Below are 18,110 nucleotides of genomic sequence, written 5' to 3' on the forward strand. Positions count from 1 at the left end.
ATTGTCTTGTTGAAATAAGCAGGGGCGTCCATGAAAAAGACAGCGCTTAGATGGCAGCATATGTTGTTCTGAAACCTGTATGTAATTTTCAGCATTAATGGTGCCTTCACAGATGTGTAAGTTACCCATGCCTTGGGCACTAATGCACCCCCGTACCATCACAGAGGCTGGCTTTTGAACTTTGCGTCGATAACAGTTTGGATGTTCTGCTTTCCCTTTGGTCCGGATGACACAATATCAAATATTTGCAAAAACAGTTTGAAATGTGGACTCGTCAGACAACAGAACACGTCTCCACTTTGCATCAGTCCATCTTAGATGATCTCAGGCCCAGAGAAGCCGGCGGCGTTTCTGGATGTTGTTGATTAATGGCTTTCGCTTTGCATAGTAGAGCTTTAACTTGCACTTACAGGTGTAGCGACAAACTGTATTTAGTGACAGTGGTTTTCTGAAGTGTTCCTGAGCCCATGTGGTGATATCCTTTAGAGATTGATGGCGGTTTTTGATACAGTGCCGTCTGAGGGATCGGTCATTTAATGTTGGTTTCTGTCCTGATTCTCTGGACCTTTTGATGATATTAGATGTTGAAATCCCTGAATTTCTTGCAATTGCACTTTGAGAAACATTGTTCTTAAACTGTTTGACTATTTTCTCACGCAGTTGTGGACAGAAGAGTGTACCTCGCCCCATCCTTTCTTGTAAAAGACTGAGCATTTTTTGGGAAGCTGTTTTTATAACCAATCAGGGCACCCACCTGTTCCCAATTAGCCTGCACACCTGTGGGATGTTCCAAATGAGTGTTTGATGAGCATTCCTCAACTTTATCAGTATTTATTGCCACCTTTCCCAACTTTTTTGTCACATGTTGCTGGCATCAAATTCTAAAGTTAATGATTATTTGTAAAAGAAAAAAATGTTAATCAGTTTGAACATCAAATATGTTGTCTTTGTAGCATAGTCGACTGAATATGGGTTGAAAATGATTTGCAAATCATTGTATTTCGTTTATATTTACATCTAACACAATTTGCCAACGGCGTGGCGCAGTAGTAGAGTGGCCGTGCGTAGCCCGAGGGTCCCTGGTTCAAATCCCACCTAGTACCAACCTCGTCACGTCCGTTGTGTCCTGAGCAAGACACTTCACCCTTGCTGGTTGGTGCCTTGCATGGCAGCTCCCTCCATCAGTGTGTGAATGTGTGTGTGAATGGGTAAATGTGGAAGTAGTGTCAAAGCGCTTTGAGTACCTTGAAGGTAGAAAAGCGCTATACAAATACAACCCATTTACCATTTATATGGAAATGGGGTTTGTACATACACTTTTGTATTTATCTCACATAAACAATTTGGGCTACATTGGTTGTTTATTTGAACTTTCCTTATGGCTGTCCATCAATTACGATGATGACTTTGCTCCAGTAATTGGTTATTGAGGGGGGTTTCGTTAATGGCATTGCATGTTGGGGGCTGCAGGCCAATGCATGACCCGCATGGTTTTCCACATGTGCGGCAGATGTAGTCCACGCTTGAGAGGGGGGCCTCAGCAACACACTGATGTCGTTGTATACGTTGTTATTTTCTCCTCTCAGTGGTCTGCTCCTGGAGATGAGCATGCAGGCGGGGACTGCAGTTGCGCCAGGTGCAGCGATCAGCAGCCAAGACTTCCAGTGCAGAAGGCTGGATAGCACAGCGCTTCAGGAGGGTTTTTATGTTGTCCTTATAGCATTTCCGCTGACCCCCAGGAGATCTACATCCTTCCTGGAGTTGGCCATAGAGAATCTGTCGAGGGAGCCTTTCCGCGTGTGTCAGGTTCAAACTCTGATTACAGAAAAAGTCTAAGTTGAGCACAATAGCTAATAACTAAACCAACAGACTTTAAGCATACTAAAGTTAGTGTGATAATATATATATATATATATATATATATATATATATATATATATATATATATATATATATATATATATATAATTATTCTAAAATTTCCCTCCTGTTTATCACATAACTTCCCCAGAATCTTCTTATCCCTAATAACTTCTTGCGATTTTCAGTTAGTAGTTCATTTCCCTAGGGCCAAGTTATGTTTACGCTCAGAGTTCAACATCATTTTCTCCAGTATGGTCTGGAAACAGATAAAGAACACCTTACAGATAGGTATCTCCGTCATCAGATTCATCTTTCTTGTCGTCCGACAGAAGGTGTATCTGAACAGTTCTATCATCTGCTGGGCTAATCGCTGTGGTAATCAGACGGTTAAGCAGAGAATGCAGACAGGGAATACAACAACATCCACACAACGTCAGTATTGCTGCAAATACAGCCATAGAAACTAGAATTGATGATACCAAGGACTTGTATTTGCCGAACACATCCAACCATCCATCCCCCACAGATGAGTCCTCTTTCATGTTACCGTTGAGTGTGCGAAGGCCTTCCAGTGCTTTGGTCAGGCTATCTTCTGCATCAGTGTAGTTTGGTATGAATGTGCAACACTGTTCACCCAATATTGCGCACACGCCTCCTTTTTCCGCTAACAACATGTCTAGCGCCAGACGGTTTTGAAAGGCCATAAGGGAGGTGGTTACGAGTTGATCAGCGACAGCTTCAAATCCGGCCTGTGTCCAATTTCCTAATCTCTGTACGTTGTAGTGGACGTAGTTTATTCTGTCAACATTTTTGTTAATCGTACACCACCAGCAGACGGATGATTCGAATCCAGCTGCAACTTGATTTACCAATTTATAGTCGTCAGATACCCCTCTTTGGACACCCATTGCATCGTTATAAGTTGGATCTACAACACTTTGCCAGTTTACATCAAGTCTAGTTCTTTTAAACTGTTCAGGCGTGTTAACAATTCTCTTACAAATATTGACACATTTACCATGTGTAAGCAGTTGTCTGATGATAACATTCCTAACTGTTAATGCATGGGTAATTTCGCTTTTGTCACATGTTTAACAAGTATTGGTTTCTGCTTTGTTTCTTTGGTTAGAGGGTAGATTTTGTCCCATGTAGTGCAATTCCATTAAGGAGTTTTTTTGCTGATCACTTCAATTAAATCTTTTTTGACTTATAGACCGGGATGATCTTGAGTTATGGTCTGGGGCTTAGGCATACAAAACAATCAGTTTTAGCAGCCTTTACCGCTTGCTCCGCCAGGAGTAACCAATTTAACAGCCAAAGGAGGAACTAATTATTACACACCAGCTGTTACTTTGAACCATTCATCCACTCCATCAAATGTTACGCTTACAACTGTGACACGAGCGTGTTTAGTATAGGTGTTCACTCTGGGTTGTTCGGTGTTGCGCATGGTTTGATTTATGCAAACATTCACCGGGAAATATGGGTTTAGTCCACTTGACCATGCCCATAACTGGAAACCCCATTTGGGTGTGTCAAACAGTGTGGCATTGGGTGGTTTATTTTGTCCATCAGGGAGGGATATTGTTAACACTAGATTTGGGTCTTGATGTTTCAAAATTATTCGACTTTTAAAGAATTTAGCTTCTTCACTATCTCCCGGGGCCAGTAGTTCATTCATTCATTCATTCATTCATTTTCGATAGACAATTAAACTTTAGCAACTAAACACATATTTAAACACATATAGTTGAGAAGGAACAGGATAAAGAAATTCTTATATTTGCTGCCCCCTTCAACATAATAAGTAGTCTTTACTTAATGGATAGCCCAGATTCACAAGCATACAAACCAAACAAATACATCCAATTACAACAACAAAAATAATAATATACACCACACGAGATGATACAAAACAAATATAAAACCAGACAAAAAATCAGTAAAATAATAAACATAATATATAATATAATATAATATATGTAGTGACCAGAGTGTCCCATTTTGCCCGTATTGGATGTCCTGTGAGGTAATTTGGCCAGTCTGTTCCCGTAGTGGCAACCCTTTTAAGTTTCTTATAGGAAGTAGTGTTGTAAAGGTGGTATTGGGAGCTACCGTAAACATCAGTGATTCATTTTAAGTCCACGAGACTATCCGTGGGACACAGATTGTTATATTTGGACCTTGGTTTTAGGATCAGATCTATGGAACAGACGGCATGGTCCGTTGTTCTTGCCTTAGCTTTTCCTGTTTGTTGTCTAATGCGGCTGTACTTGTGATGTTCATGTACATTTTTACTAAATCTATACATTGTGTTCATGGAAGTTTTGTTTCTTCCATACATTTCTTTAGACTGTTTTTAATTGTTAAATGTTTCCTTTCCACCAGTCCTGAGCTTTGTGGATGGTAAGCACAGTGGTTTTTGAGATCAATTTGGAATGATGATCCTATATTGTTGATTAATTGATTTACAAAATGAGGTCCATAGTCACTGTACAGATTTAGCTAAAGCCTATCTTGAAATTATATCTTTGCATAATGCTTTTGCTACTGTTAGCGAATCTGCTTTTCCTTTAGGAAATATTTCTACCCACTTTGAAAATGCATCTACTATGACTAGACAATACTGTTTTTCTTCACTCTTATTTTGTTCAATAAAATCGATGTATAGATGTTGGAACGGTTGTTATGGTTTGGGGAATTGGCCTGGCACAGGTCATGCATGACCTAAAAAAAATGTTTTTGAATAAGAATAAAAGCTGTGGGTAGTATAGTACTTCTGTATGAGGGTCATCTTCCCTCCTGTTGAGGCATGAGTACAACCATAGCTCAATACTGCTGCCCACTTATACAGATTTATTTAGTAAGATTGGTTTATTGTCTGAACATACATAGATGTCTTCTCTGTTCCGTTTTTTTTTTTTTTAAATATCCATTCATCTTTTGCATTTGGAGCAATTTGTTGTTCCATATCTTTTAGTATGTCATCATTCATGTCACTAGTTTGTAGTTAAAAAACTTGTATTTCTTCTTCTGCTGTTTGTTTTGCTGTTTTAACGTGGTATCGCGTCCGTTCCGTTGGTGTGTGCCGCACATTTGCACATTGCTATTTTAGCTGGTAACTGTACTGCTTTTAGATAGATAGTACTTTATTGATTCCTTCAGGTGATTCCTTTAATAATTATTTTAATAGTTCTCCATGTGTTACAAGTTTTTCTGATGATGTTATCATTCCTTTATTTTGCCAGTGTTGTGCAAATATGTGTACTGTTGAAAATGCATATTGGCTATCTGTGTATATTGTAACATTTTGATCTTTTATTAATTTACATGCTTCAGTGCTACTAGTTATGCAGCTTGCATTGAGTACTTTGAAGGTCATTTGATAGCTTTCAAAACCTCAGTTGCTGTATCAACCGCACATCCTATTCTATTTTCATTTCACAGAATGCTGCTTTAGCTTCTAAATTCCACTCTACAGGTGTTGACATTTTTAGGTCAACACCTGTAGAGGGGAGGGTTACTTAAAAGACCTATTTCAGGACTTTACTTAAAAGACCTATTTCAGCGTAATTTGGTATCCAACTTCTACAGTAATTAGTTAATCCTAGAAATGACATAATTTGCTTCTTTGTTTGTGGTTTTGGTGCTTGTGGTACTGCTGTTTTTCTGCTTCCCACAATAGTGCGTCCATCTTTGTTCAGAGATTGTCCTAGATATTTTACTTTTGTTTTGCATAATTGGACTTCTGTTTTGCTTACTTTGTGTCCTTTACAATGTAGATTATTTAAGAACGCTAATGTATCTTTTCTACAGGTTTCCTTATTCATGTGATGCTAATAATATGTCATCTACGTATATCAAGGCTTTTGTACTCCTCCTGCATGGTTAAATTTGGACATGCTCGCATGCTTTGCTTGTAAATAGATTGTCGGACTTTCCAAATACCCTTGTATAGGTGTATCTTTTCCCTTTTTAAGTAAATGCAAATCAAAATTGACTTTCTTTATGTATTTGTACCGAGAGAATGCATTACTGATATCAATCACTGTGAGATGTGTCCAAATGCTACATATGATGTTTAAAATTACAGCATTTATTGTCCTAATAAACAGTAAATCAATATTCCCAATTCAAATGTTATACAGTGGGTCAAAAAAGTATTCAGTCAGCCACCGATTGTGCAAGTTCTCCCACTTAAAATGATAACAGAGATCTGTAATTTTCATCATAGGTACACTTCAACTGTGAGAGACAGAATGTGGGAAAAAAAATCCAGGAATTCACATTGTAGGAATTTTAAAGATTTTTTTTGTAAATTATGATGGAAAATAAGTATTTGGTCAACCATTGAAAGCTCTCATTGATGGAAGAATGTTTTGGCTCAAAATCTCACGATACATGGCCCCATTCATTCTTTCCTTAACACGGATCTATCGTCCTGTCCCCTTAGCAGAAAAACAGCCCAAAAGCATGATGTTTCCACCCCCATGCTTCACAGTAGTTATGGTGTTCTTGGGATGCAACTCAGTATTCTTCTTCCTCAAAACACGACGAGTTGAGTTTATACCAAAAAGTTCTATTTTGGTTTCATCTGACCACATGACATTCTCCCAATCCTCTGCTGTATCATCCATGTATCCATTTTTACTCAACAAATCATTTAAATGTCATTATTTTACCGATTCTTGCATCTTGGGCTTTTTAAACTATCATTTGTGTCTGTCAGTTACATTTCAGCATGCTGGGCTAAGGCTAAGCCCAACTCCTGAAACACAAACCCATTCCATAATTCCTCAGGATCGCTGGAAGCCAGTTGCTCGGGTTGACATGTCACGCCTGTAAATCTGGTTTTAACAGAGAAGATGAGTCAATATTTTGTCTTCTCGAAGGAAAACAACTTTTTATCTACGATTTGGACTCCCTGAATAACCTGTTCTGAAGGAAATCTCCCAAAGACTCCTCAAAGACAGACGCTTTTGACCTTCCTTTTTGTCAACAACATCTGTAGCCGAACTTTATCGGCCTCAGCCATACAAAAACACTCACCACCTCTCCCGAGTTAATTGAGCATATACGCACACACATGACCCCGACCCTTAAATCAACACCCTCACCACCGCTTATCTCCTCTGGGGTTGTGAATGGCTGAGCGGCGCTACAGAGCGAACAGCGGCCTGCGCAAACCCACCCCTCCCTCTGTTGCAAGTTGGTGTGATATATGTATGTTTAATGTGTGCCATGTTATGTGAGGTTTTTTCCTTGGACTCAGACTAGACCTCTGTTGAGGGTCTAGCCTTGGACTGATATTTTTTTACTCCCTCCCATTTCCTAATGTCACCCTTTTCTTATTTTTTTCAAGGAGCGCTGTAACCGGCTGATCCGTCGGCGGTCTCGTCTTGTCCCCCCCTTGTAACGTATGTCTGCTCTTAGCGGGACTGTGCCGAAAATGTAATTTCTCCATGGGGGCACAGAGAGATGATGTGGGGGCCAGATGGAAGAATGGTGCCATTGGAGTCCATTTGGTCCGAAGATGACGCCATGCCGTTTTCCCGGAAGCGTCCAGGTGCGGACAGGAAGCGCCGTGCCAGCAAGCTCCGCCCACTCCGGGCGGAAAAGGACCGCAGGCTGCTCAGACTCGCCAGGACATCATCACGCCACCGTCAACAGACATCACAGATCAGGAAGATTTTTTTTTCAGGACTTTTACAATTAATCACACACCTCCATCAGAAGACTCAGACCCAAAAATGATTCCCGGAAGCGGTACTGATGCTGCCCACTGCTCCCCTCACCTCTCAGGGGGTGATCAAGGGTGATGGGTCACATGCAGAGAATAATTTCGCCACACCTAGTGTGTGTGTGACAATCATTGGTACTTTAACTTTAACTTAATTTTGACCTCAAACTCAATTGGTGGACGGCGGGCCTGCCAATGTCATTCCAGAGATGAAACTGCTTTGTCATGTGACTGTCCCAGCAAAAAACCTCATGCAGACCTGCAAAAGAATGGCCCCAGCAGGAAAAACAAGAACGGCCCCCTGCTGGACATAAGTGTCAACAGACAATGTTATCAGTTCATGATTGACACTGGTGCCACACAGACTCAAAAAACGGGGGGAGGAAGTGAGTTTGGATTGTGTCGAGTTTGAGCGCGTCGAGGTTTTTTTTAAATTGATAATTACACCCCGACATGGTTACCCCAAAAAAGATTAGGTTAAACAACGGCAACCATATAAAAATAAATACTCACTTAACTTTGGTCGAAAAGGCCCTCGGACTACAAAATAAGTTATCATCCTCGGCCCCAAGGTAAAGTTGAAAGGAGGAACCAGAACATCAAAATTAATTGGCTAAAAAACTGGGAACAGACCAAATTGAATTGAATTGACATGTTGCCATTAGCGCCCTACGATGAGGTGGCGACTTGTCCAGGGTGTACCCCGCCTTCCGCCCGATTGTAGCTGAGATAGGCGCCAGCGCCCCCCGCGACCCCAAAAGGGAATAAGCGGTAGGAAATGGATGGATGGATGTTGCCATTAGCGTTAATGATCATTTGAAAGTTCCTGAATACAACTGTTTTTGCGTTTCCATATGAGTTGGGAAATTGTGTTATATGTAAATATAAACGGAAAACAATGATTTGCAAATCTTTTTCAACCCATATTCAATTGAATATGCTACAAAGACAACATATTTGATGTTCAAACTGATTAACATATATTTTTTTGCAAATAATCATTAACTTTAGAATTTGATGCCAGCAACAGGTGACAAAGGAGTTGGGAAAGGTGGCAATAAATACTGATAAAGTTGAGAAATGCTCATCAAACACTTATTTGGAATATCTCACAGGTGTACAGGCTAATTGGGAACAGGTGGGTGCCGTGATTGGGTATAAAAGCAGCTTCCATGAAATGCTAAGTTCAAACCCCTTTTCCATGTGAATCGGGAAATTGTGTTACATGTAAATATAAACGGAATACAATGACTTGCAAATCATTTTCAACCCATATTCAGTTGAATATGCTACAAACTGATAAACATTTTTTTTTTTTCAAATAATCATTAACTTTAGAATTTGATGCCAGCAACACGTGACAAAGAAGTTGGCAAAGGTGGCAATAAATACTGATACAGTTGAGGAATTCTCATCACACACTGTGGGCCTACAGAGGATGTCGTAGTGGTTTGTGTTGTGGTTTGTGCAGCCCTTTGAGACACTAGTGATTTAGGGCTATATAAATGACCATTGATTGATTGATTGATACTTATTTGGAACATCCCACAGGTGTGCAGGCTAATTGGGAACAGGTGGGTGCCATGATTGGATATAAAAGCAGCTTCCATGAAATGCTAAGTCTTTCACAAATAAGGAAAGGGCGAGGGTCACCAATTTGTAAGCAAATTGTCAAATAGTTTTAGAACAACATTTCTCAACGAGCTATTGCAAGGAATTTAGGGATTTTACCATCTACGGTCCGTTAAATCATCAAAAGGTTCAGAGAATCTGGAGAAATCACTCCACGATATTACGGACTGTTGATCCCTCAGGCGGTACTGCATCAAAAACAGACATCAGCGTGTAAAGGATATCACCACATGGGCTCAGGAACACTTCATAAAACCACTGTCAGTAACTACAGTTGCTTGCTACATCTTTAAGTGCAAGTTAAAATTATACTATGCAAAGCAAAACCCATTTATCAACAACACCAAGGAACGCCACTGGCTTCGCTGGGCCCGAGCTCATTTAAGATGGACTGATGCAAAGTGGAAAAGTGTTTTGGGGTCTGACGAGTACACATTTCAAATTATATTTGGAAACTGTGGACGTGGTGTCCTCCGGATCAAAGGGGAAAATAACCATCTGGATTGTTACAGGCGCAAAGTTCAAAAGCCAGCATCTGTGATGGTATGGGGGTGTATTAGTACCCAAGGCATGGGTAACTTACACATCTGTGAAGGCACCATTAATGCTGAAGGTTTTGGAGCAAGATATTTTGTCATCCAAGCAACGTTATCATGGAAGCCCCTGCTTATTTCAGCAAGACAATGCCAAGCCACGTGTTAAAACAGCGTTGTTTTGTAGTAGAAGAGTGCGGGTACTTTCCTGGCCCGCCTGCAGTTCAGACCTGTCTCCCATCGAAAATGTGTGGCGCATTATGAAGCGTAAAATACGAAAGCGGAGACCCCGGACTGTTGAACGACTAAAGCTCTACATAAAACAAGAATGAGAAAGAATTCCACTTTCAAAGCTTCAACAATTAGTTTCTTCAGTTCACAATCATTTATTGAGTGTTGTTAAAAGAAAAGGTGATGTAACACAGTGGTTAACATGCCCTTTCCCAAATACTTTGGCACGTGTTGCAGCCATAAAATTCTAAGTTCATTATTATTTGCAAAAAAAATAAAGTTTATGAGTTTCAACATCAAATCTCTTGTCTTTGTAGCATATTCAATTGAATGTGTTGAAAAGGATTTGCAAATCATTGTATTCCGTTTATATTTACATCTAACACAATTTCCCAACTCATATGGAAACGGGGTTTGTACATTTGTGTAGTTAAATATTGAAATCAGTCATTTAGTAAGACAATGTATTTAAGTCAAATTAGAATGACCTAACAACATATTTAGGTGATTTTGTCTGACATGTGCCTCCATAAACATACATTTTGCCTTTAAAAATGCCAGAAAAGAAGTGTTTGGCTTTATCTTTCTCAAGCTGCTGCATGTCTGCCTCAGACCAGGATAAGTGGTGATTGTGCAAATATTAAGACAAGACCGTGAAGACCAAATATTTATTTGTCATCTGTGCTTTAACAACAGGTGTTAAGTGCAGCTGAGGTGTTCTGCTAGTTCACAGAGCATCAGGTGACCTCCTCACAAGCAGCTTGGTTTCAGAGGTTGCCTTCATGGAGTGAAAAGAGCAGAAAACAGCGCACGGGTGAGCACAGATGGTCTTTAGTGTGCCTGGCTTAGAAGCTTCTTGATGTCTCCCTCGATGTCGCTGGTGAGGAACCTGCGACTGTAACGCTTGAAGGCCACGCCGTTCGGTCCGATGAGGAACTTCTCGAAGTTCCAGGACACATCGTTCCTGCACACGGGGCTCCAGATGATGAACTTGGGGTCGCTCATCAGGGCAGCAGGCTCGTCGCTGGGAACCGGGAGGCTTTCACGCAGGAACACAAACAGGGGGTGAGCGTCCTTGCCGTTCACATCAACCTTCTCCAGGAGCTGGAACTTGGGCTCAAAGCCGTTACCGGGTCGGATGTACTTCAACGACTGAAGGATTTCCTCATTCTTACAGTTCTCCTGCATGAAAAAAAAATATTGGCAATTAAAAATATATATATATACACCGTATCTCCTTACAGTAAAAACCTCCAACATTTTTGCATGTATTGTATTTTTTCCAAAGGGCAACACTGCAGAAAATAAACTTGGATATAGTTTAGGGCAGGGGTTTTTAACGTTTTCCTGGCCAGGGATCTTCAAACTGATGGAGAGGAGGAGCGTAGACCCCCTACTAATATACCTTGTATGACATTTGGATTGTATTTTACATTTTCATGGTCATTTAAGTACCTTGTTATTGCGCAATACTAACCATATTCATCCATCCATCTATTCATTCATGTTCTACCGCTTGTCCCTCTCGGGGTACTAACCATATTCAAATAGCAGTATTGTGCCGCTAATTGCTAGCTGGCAACCGGTGCTCAAATCGCCAGCGAGCAATTGCTGACGCACCAATTGCTAGCCAGCAACTGCTGACGCTAGGGGTGTAACGGTACACAAAAATTTCGGTTCGGTACGTACCTCGGTTCAGAGGTCACGCTTCGGTTAATTTTCGGTACAGTAAAAAAACAACAAAATATACATTTTTTGGTTATTTATTTACCATATTTGTAAACAATGGCTTGATCCTTTTAACATTGGGAACACTCTAATAATTCCGGCCACGTTAATCCACATTAAACCGCTTCAAGTTGTTGCTTTGATTGAATAAAATGACACAACTTTTCTTCTACATATAAAAAGTGCAACATTAAACAGTTTCAAGTCAACTCATCATGCTTAATTTATTACAGGATTGGGGAAGCCTGTAGTTGATTTTTATTATGTAAATGTTATATTTTTATCAACATGTGATAGCATGGACCCTGCCATTCAAAAGTAGGCTGTTACAGTGCTACATTACTAATGATTCATTTAACTATAGCTGAAAATTCATCCCTGACCACCATGGGGTTCATGTAGGCTTTATGATGCACTTACATTATTTTATACACTATCAGAGACAGAAACTCTTCATTTAATGTCCTTTTTTGCTGCTTCAACACCTCAATCAACACTGTCCATAACACACACACACACACACACACACACACACACACACACACACACACACACACACACACACACACACACACACACACACACACACACACACACACACACACACACACACACACACACACACACACACACACACACACACAGCAAAATGAGTTAACATTACGCTAAAAGCTAATTAGCCTTCACCTAAAGCCAGGACTGCGAGTGAGCTGAGCAGCAGTTTGTTTCTAGAAGGTCAACGGGCTCATAGTGATGTTTAGAAAGTAGTTGACTTGGAATATAATTTGGGGAGAGTGCGTTGCTCCCCTGCTAAAGACCTATCTGCTCGACATCGACACCTAAGCGCTGACGACATGCGCTCTGAATACACATTGCTGATTGGCTTTGTATGTAACCAATCAGATGGTTGTGAGGGTGGGACAATGCAGGGTGCTGTGTACGGACAGAGGCAGAACGGAGTGAAGCAGCTTGTTAAGACTTTAGCATAGGCGGCTACTTCATATGTGCTTCTGTAACTTGTTTGGTACTGCTCCGCAGCGAACCGGAACCCCCGTACCGAAACGGTTCAATACAAATACACATACCGTTACACCCCTAGCTGACGCTAATCGCTAGCTGGAAACTGCTGACGAACCCAGATCCCAGCCGGCAACTGGCGCAACAACCGATAGCTGGCCACAATGCACCAATCGCCAGCTGGCCACAATACTGCCATTTTCTAACTGGCAACAAGGGTGCCAATTGCTAATTGGCCAATTGAGCGCCAGTAGCTAACTTGCCACTAGAGCACCAAGTGCTAACTGGCAACGAGAGACAAGCTAAAGGGTGGCAAAATAGCCACCCTTTGCTCTGACTACTTTTTCGCACACACTTCGCATTCTCTCTAGGAGCTTCAAGAGGTAGTCACCTGACATGGTTTTCATTTCACCAGGGTGCTTGAAGCTCGAGAGAATGCCAAGACTGTGCAAAGCAGAAATTAGAGCAAAGGGTGGATATCTGAAAAAACTAGAATATAAAACATGTTTTCAGTTAATTCACCTTTTTTTGTTGAGTACATAACTCCACATGTGTTCATTCATAGTGTTGATGCCTTCAAAGTAAGTAAATAGTCATGAAAATAAAGAAAAAGCATTGAATTAAAAGGTATTGTGTCCAAACTTTTGGCCTGTACTGTATGTCTGGCCTGGCCAATAATCGGTTGATCTCTAACACTACTAGATAGATAGTACTTTATTGATTCCTTCAGGAGAGTTCCTTCAGGAAAATTAAAACTACAACTACTCTGAATTATATCCAGTTAACTTTTGATAGTGTTTCCTGAAATAGGACTTCACTTGAAAGTTGTAACGATCTCCACTAAACAGTCACAAACATTTGGCTGCAATGTCTTCTGGGAAGAGCAGGTTGAACTTCCTCATGTTTCACAAGTAGTTCACCTATTTTAGTGTCACTTGCCAAGGGCAGTTATGCATTGCACAAAATCACTTCCTCATGCCGGCCTATTGCTCAAACATTCTCCACTGCAGACATGCCTCGCATGAAATAGCAGAAGTGTACAATCAAGTAGATATAGGCTCCATCCAAACCTTTGAATTAAAGAATATTTGGAAATAAGGAGTTTGCAACTTGCTCACAGTGACATTTTTCAAAGCAAACAAAATAACAACACCATTAGCTAGGTTATGTTACCATTGGTAGCTGAACAGATCATATATATTTTTAATATTCATGTCACACTTACATTAACAGCATTAAACATGCTGTAGATTATACAGTGTACAAAGCAGAAATGAATGATGTAAAAATGCAACTGCAAACAATATTTCAGTGAAATTGTGCAAACAGACCAGCAGTAAGACACACACTCTTCCTCATTCTCTAGCACACCCACACAAGTAAGGATGATCGGTTTGTGTGAAAATTTAGTAATTTTTACTCAAGAAAATATCAGAAGACAATTTTATTCATACAGAAATGTATAACATTTGTATCTTTTCCATTATGACAAGAGAGGCACCAACTACATCCTTCATTATATGATTTCCATCCATCCATCCATTTTCTACCGCTTATTCCCTTTCGGGGTCGCGGAGGGCGCTGGCGCCTATCTCAGCTACAATCGGGCGGAAGGCGGGGTACACCCTGGACAAGTCGCTACCTCATCGCAGGGCCAACACAGATAAACAGACAACATTCACACTCACATTCACACACTAGGGCCAATTTAGTGTTGCCAATCAACCTATCCCCAGGTGCATGTCTTTGGAAGTGGGAGGAAGCCGGAGTACCCGGAGGGAACCCACGCATTCACGGGGAGAACATGCAAACTCCACACAGAAAGATCCAGAGCCTGGATTTGAACCCAGGACTGCAGGACCTTCGTATTGTGAGGCAGACGCACTAACCCCTCTCCCACCGTGAAGCCCATATGATTTCCAATGTTTTTTTATTTATCTCACAACTTCTGCGGAATGGCCAACTTGTGTTACATATGTGTAATTGGTATTAGTTAAAGTTTATTTCGAAATTGGGGGCTGCAACTAACAACTATTTTGATAGTCTGCTAGCCACTGACTATCTTAATCGGATTATAAAGCGTACACATTAACATCTGCTTTTATATTCAACTTGAGACATTTTAAGCATGTGCTAAAAATGAATATGACTAATTCATAAATTTTAATTCATACTGTAACTATGCTGCTCATTAGGCTGTTACCCAAATACAAATAATATTTAACGTTTGTCATTTTTATAAGTAATAAGAAACATACAAAGTCTGACCTGTCGAGGCAGGTCACCACAGTTGGTGCCGATATATACTGTATATTTTATTATAAGCCTTTATATATAATGTTCACCATTTACAAACACCCATATGAACAATAACAATCAAGACAAGTACAAAAACAGTACAATACAGCTCCAGGGGATTGCAAAAAAAAGAAAAATGTTTTATTTATATATATATATATATATATATATGTATGTAGCAATATGAAAAGCCATAGGCTCATACAAGTTCCGTGAATAGTCCAAATTTGGAGCATAACATAACAGTTTTCGCAGCTTTTTGGATGTTAGAGGTAAAAAGCGTTTTAAAGTAAAGTTGTAATTTTTTTTTAAAAGGCACAATGTTGGAGCTAATATTGTATGTTTGAGTGACGTGCGGTGAACTACACATCAGGTGAGGCATACATACCGTATTTTCTGCACTATAAGGCACACTGGATTATAAGGTGCACCTTCAATGAATGGCCTATTTTAAAACTTTGTTCACATACATACATACATACATACATAAGGCCCACCACATTATGAGGCGCATAGAATAGGTGCTACAGTAGAGGCTGGGGTTACGCTATGCATCCATTAGATGGAGCTGCGCTAAAGGGAATGTCAACAAAACAGTCAGATAGGTCAGTCAAACTTTATTAATAGATTACTGCATGATTGATCGCCTTGAGTTTAAGTTCTGCGTCGTAAGCGTGTCTTTCAGTAGGAGCCATTTTGGGGTCTTTAAACATCAGAATAAACACAGAAACGGCACGCCTCCCGCAGTCATATATCCCAGCATGCACCGCGCACTTCTTCTTCTACGGGGGAAGAAGCGCATTTCTTCTTCTACGGAGGAAAATAAGGTCAGCGGCTGTAGAAGAAGAAGAAACGTAGAAGAAGAAGCGCGGCTGCTTACAGTAGTTGCGAGACCTCCATCCATCCATCCATCCATTTCTACCACTTATTGTGGCTCAATATTGGTCCATATATAAGGCACCCCGGGTTATAAGGCGCACTGTCAGCTTTTGAGAAAATTTTAGGGTTTTAGGTGCGCCTTATCTTAAATTCATATGTGCAGCTGTAGTCATTGTTAATTTAGGTTGCACATTAGAGTTACAAGGAAAAAAAGGGAGTTATTTGCTATAATAATGATATTATGATATGATAAATGGGTCCAAAAAGTATTTGATAAAGTTGTTATTAAATATTTTTTGGTCCCATTTGCTTTTTACAAAATAAATCAAGCATTGTGAGTGTATCTTTCCTTTCTGAATTTGTTTCTGAAGCAGCAATAGCTATCCTCCATGAAAACGTACTTTGTATGACCACATTCATTTTGTCTTAAAGTCCAGTTTAGAGAAGTATTTCATCTTGGACACAGTATTTAATCCTCCATATTGGCATAAATATTCATTTAATTCCAAGAAATTAAACAATATTTTTGCACCACCAATGCTGGCTTACTCGAATACCTCTGCTCTTGAGGCAGAAATACTTGCTGCCTCATGACCTGCCTTTTCCCCGTGGCAACAAGCATACGCCCAATACACACTGTGTGTAGCCGTGGAGGCACCGCCTGTGTCTGCCTCACTTCTCCTCTGCTGCATTGTTTTGATCAGGAAACATGGAATTTCCACGATTTTGACCATGAAAATGATCAAAATATACAGGAACCACACCAAAATCATAAAGAAAGCATAAACCAAAAGAGAAATATTAAAATGTATTTTATTTTATTACTTAGTTTTGGAACATCTCATCGCTTGCCTCCCCTGACAGCACGTCACTGTGTTTCATGTTTTTACTTCTGACAAAACCAATGTTGTACTACAGGGGTCGGGAACCTTTTAGACTGAGAGAGCCATGAAAGCCAAATATTTTAAAATGTTTTTCTGTGAGACCCATATAATGTTTTTTAACACTGAATACAACTAAATACCTGCCTTTATAAGTAACACCAACATTTTTTGAGTATAATTTGTCTCGAATTCTTTTTAATAACATTGCTATTCTGAAGCTAACCAATAATAAATAAAATACTTCTTACCATTAATGCGACTTCTTGAACAGATGTGGTAGAAAACGGATGGATGGATTAAAATACAGGAGAATGTTTTGTATTTTGAACATTATTTTTAACTCTGATTACCAGTGGAAATATTCATTTCTTATCGTATTAAGCAATGTCAGCTAAGATTAATCTGAGAGCCAGATGCATCCATTAAAAGAGCCACATCTGGCTCTAGAGCCATAGGTTCCCTACCCTGTTGTAATGTGTATTTTCCGTGGGGTGTGGTGCAGGCCAGGAGCAAAGAAGGCGAGATTTTGGAATTTTAGCGCCCTCTCGGCAGCTGTGTAAAAGTTGCAATTGTGAGATATTTAATTTAAAAGTAAGAAAATAAAGCGTCATCGGGTGAATCAGACAAATGTTTTTTAAAAATTAATTTTACAATCATTTTTTTCTGGTTACACGATTATTTGATTGGGTGATTTATTACTTATGTAGTCTAAATAAAAGGATTACATAGTACACCAAAAACATACTTTTTTGTTGAAATGTTCACCTTTATTCCGCAAACGTATAACTTTTAAAACCACAACAACTTTGCAACACTATTATATCGAAGCATTTTTAAGGCAGATACACAAAATGTAAAATGCAGAAAAATTGTTATTTGATGTCGTGCTCACCTGGTGGCCGAACTGGTTGCAGGGGACTCCTAGGATAACGAGCCCCTTGCTGCTGTAGCGTTCATGGAGCTCGTTCATCTGGGTGTAATCCCTGGTCGTCGTCCCTCAGAGAGATGCAACGTTCTCAATGAGGACCACTTTGCCCTGCAGCGTGGAGAAATTCAATGTTTCCCCCGTCAGGAGCTTAGCCGTCAGATCGTAGAACCGCTTCGCCATTGTTGATCTTACGAGTGTCGCCAAGTGACTGCCCTATTGTACCAACGTCTGCATGGAAACTTGAGGCTGAGCCAAAGATTTTCTGCCTGTCAAGATAACTCACTAACTACATTTCGTTGTGACGCTCAAAGTCTGTTTAACTTGCAAAAAGTCAAAGTTGACCCCGGTTAACAATTATATTAACTTTTAATACCAAC

At 40.1% G+C, this 18,110-nt stretch overlaps 1 protein-coding gene across 1 annotated transcript; it reads right to left on the reverse strand.

The window, feature by feature from the left end:
• Window positions 1-10,653: 10,653 nt before the first annotated feature.
• On the reverse strand, window positions 10,654-17,980 carry gpx1b (glutathione peroxidase 1b). Its single transcript, XM_061922689.1, has 2 exons — window positions 17,698-17,980; window positions 10,654-11,181 (listed from the first exon to the last, which is right to left on the reverse strand). Exons 1-2 carry the CDS (start codon window positions 17,911-17,913, stop codon window positions 10,831-10,833), a joined length of 567 nt encoding a protein of 188 aa, XP_061778673.1. The 5' UTR covers window positions 17,914-17,980; the 3' UTR covers window positions 10,654-10,830.
• Window positions 17,981-18,110: the final 130 nt, after the last annotated feature.

This window comes from Nerophis ophidion, linkage group LG16 (genome assembly GCF_033978795.1).
Source record: "Nerophis ophidion isolate RoL-2023_Sa linkage group LG16, RoL_Noph_v1.0, whole genome shotgun sequence".
Classification (NCBI taxonomy): domain Eukaryota; kingdom Metazoa; phylum Chordata; class Actinopteri; order Syngnathiformes; family Syngnathidae; genus Nerophis; species Nerophis ophidion.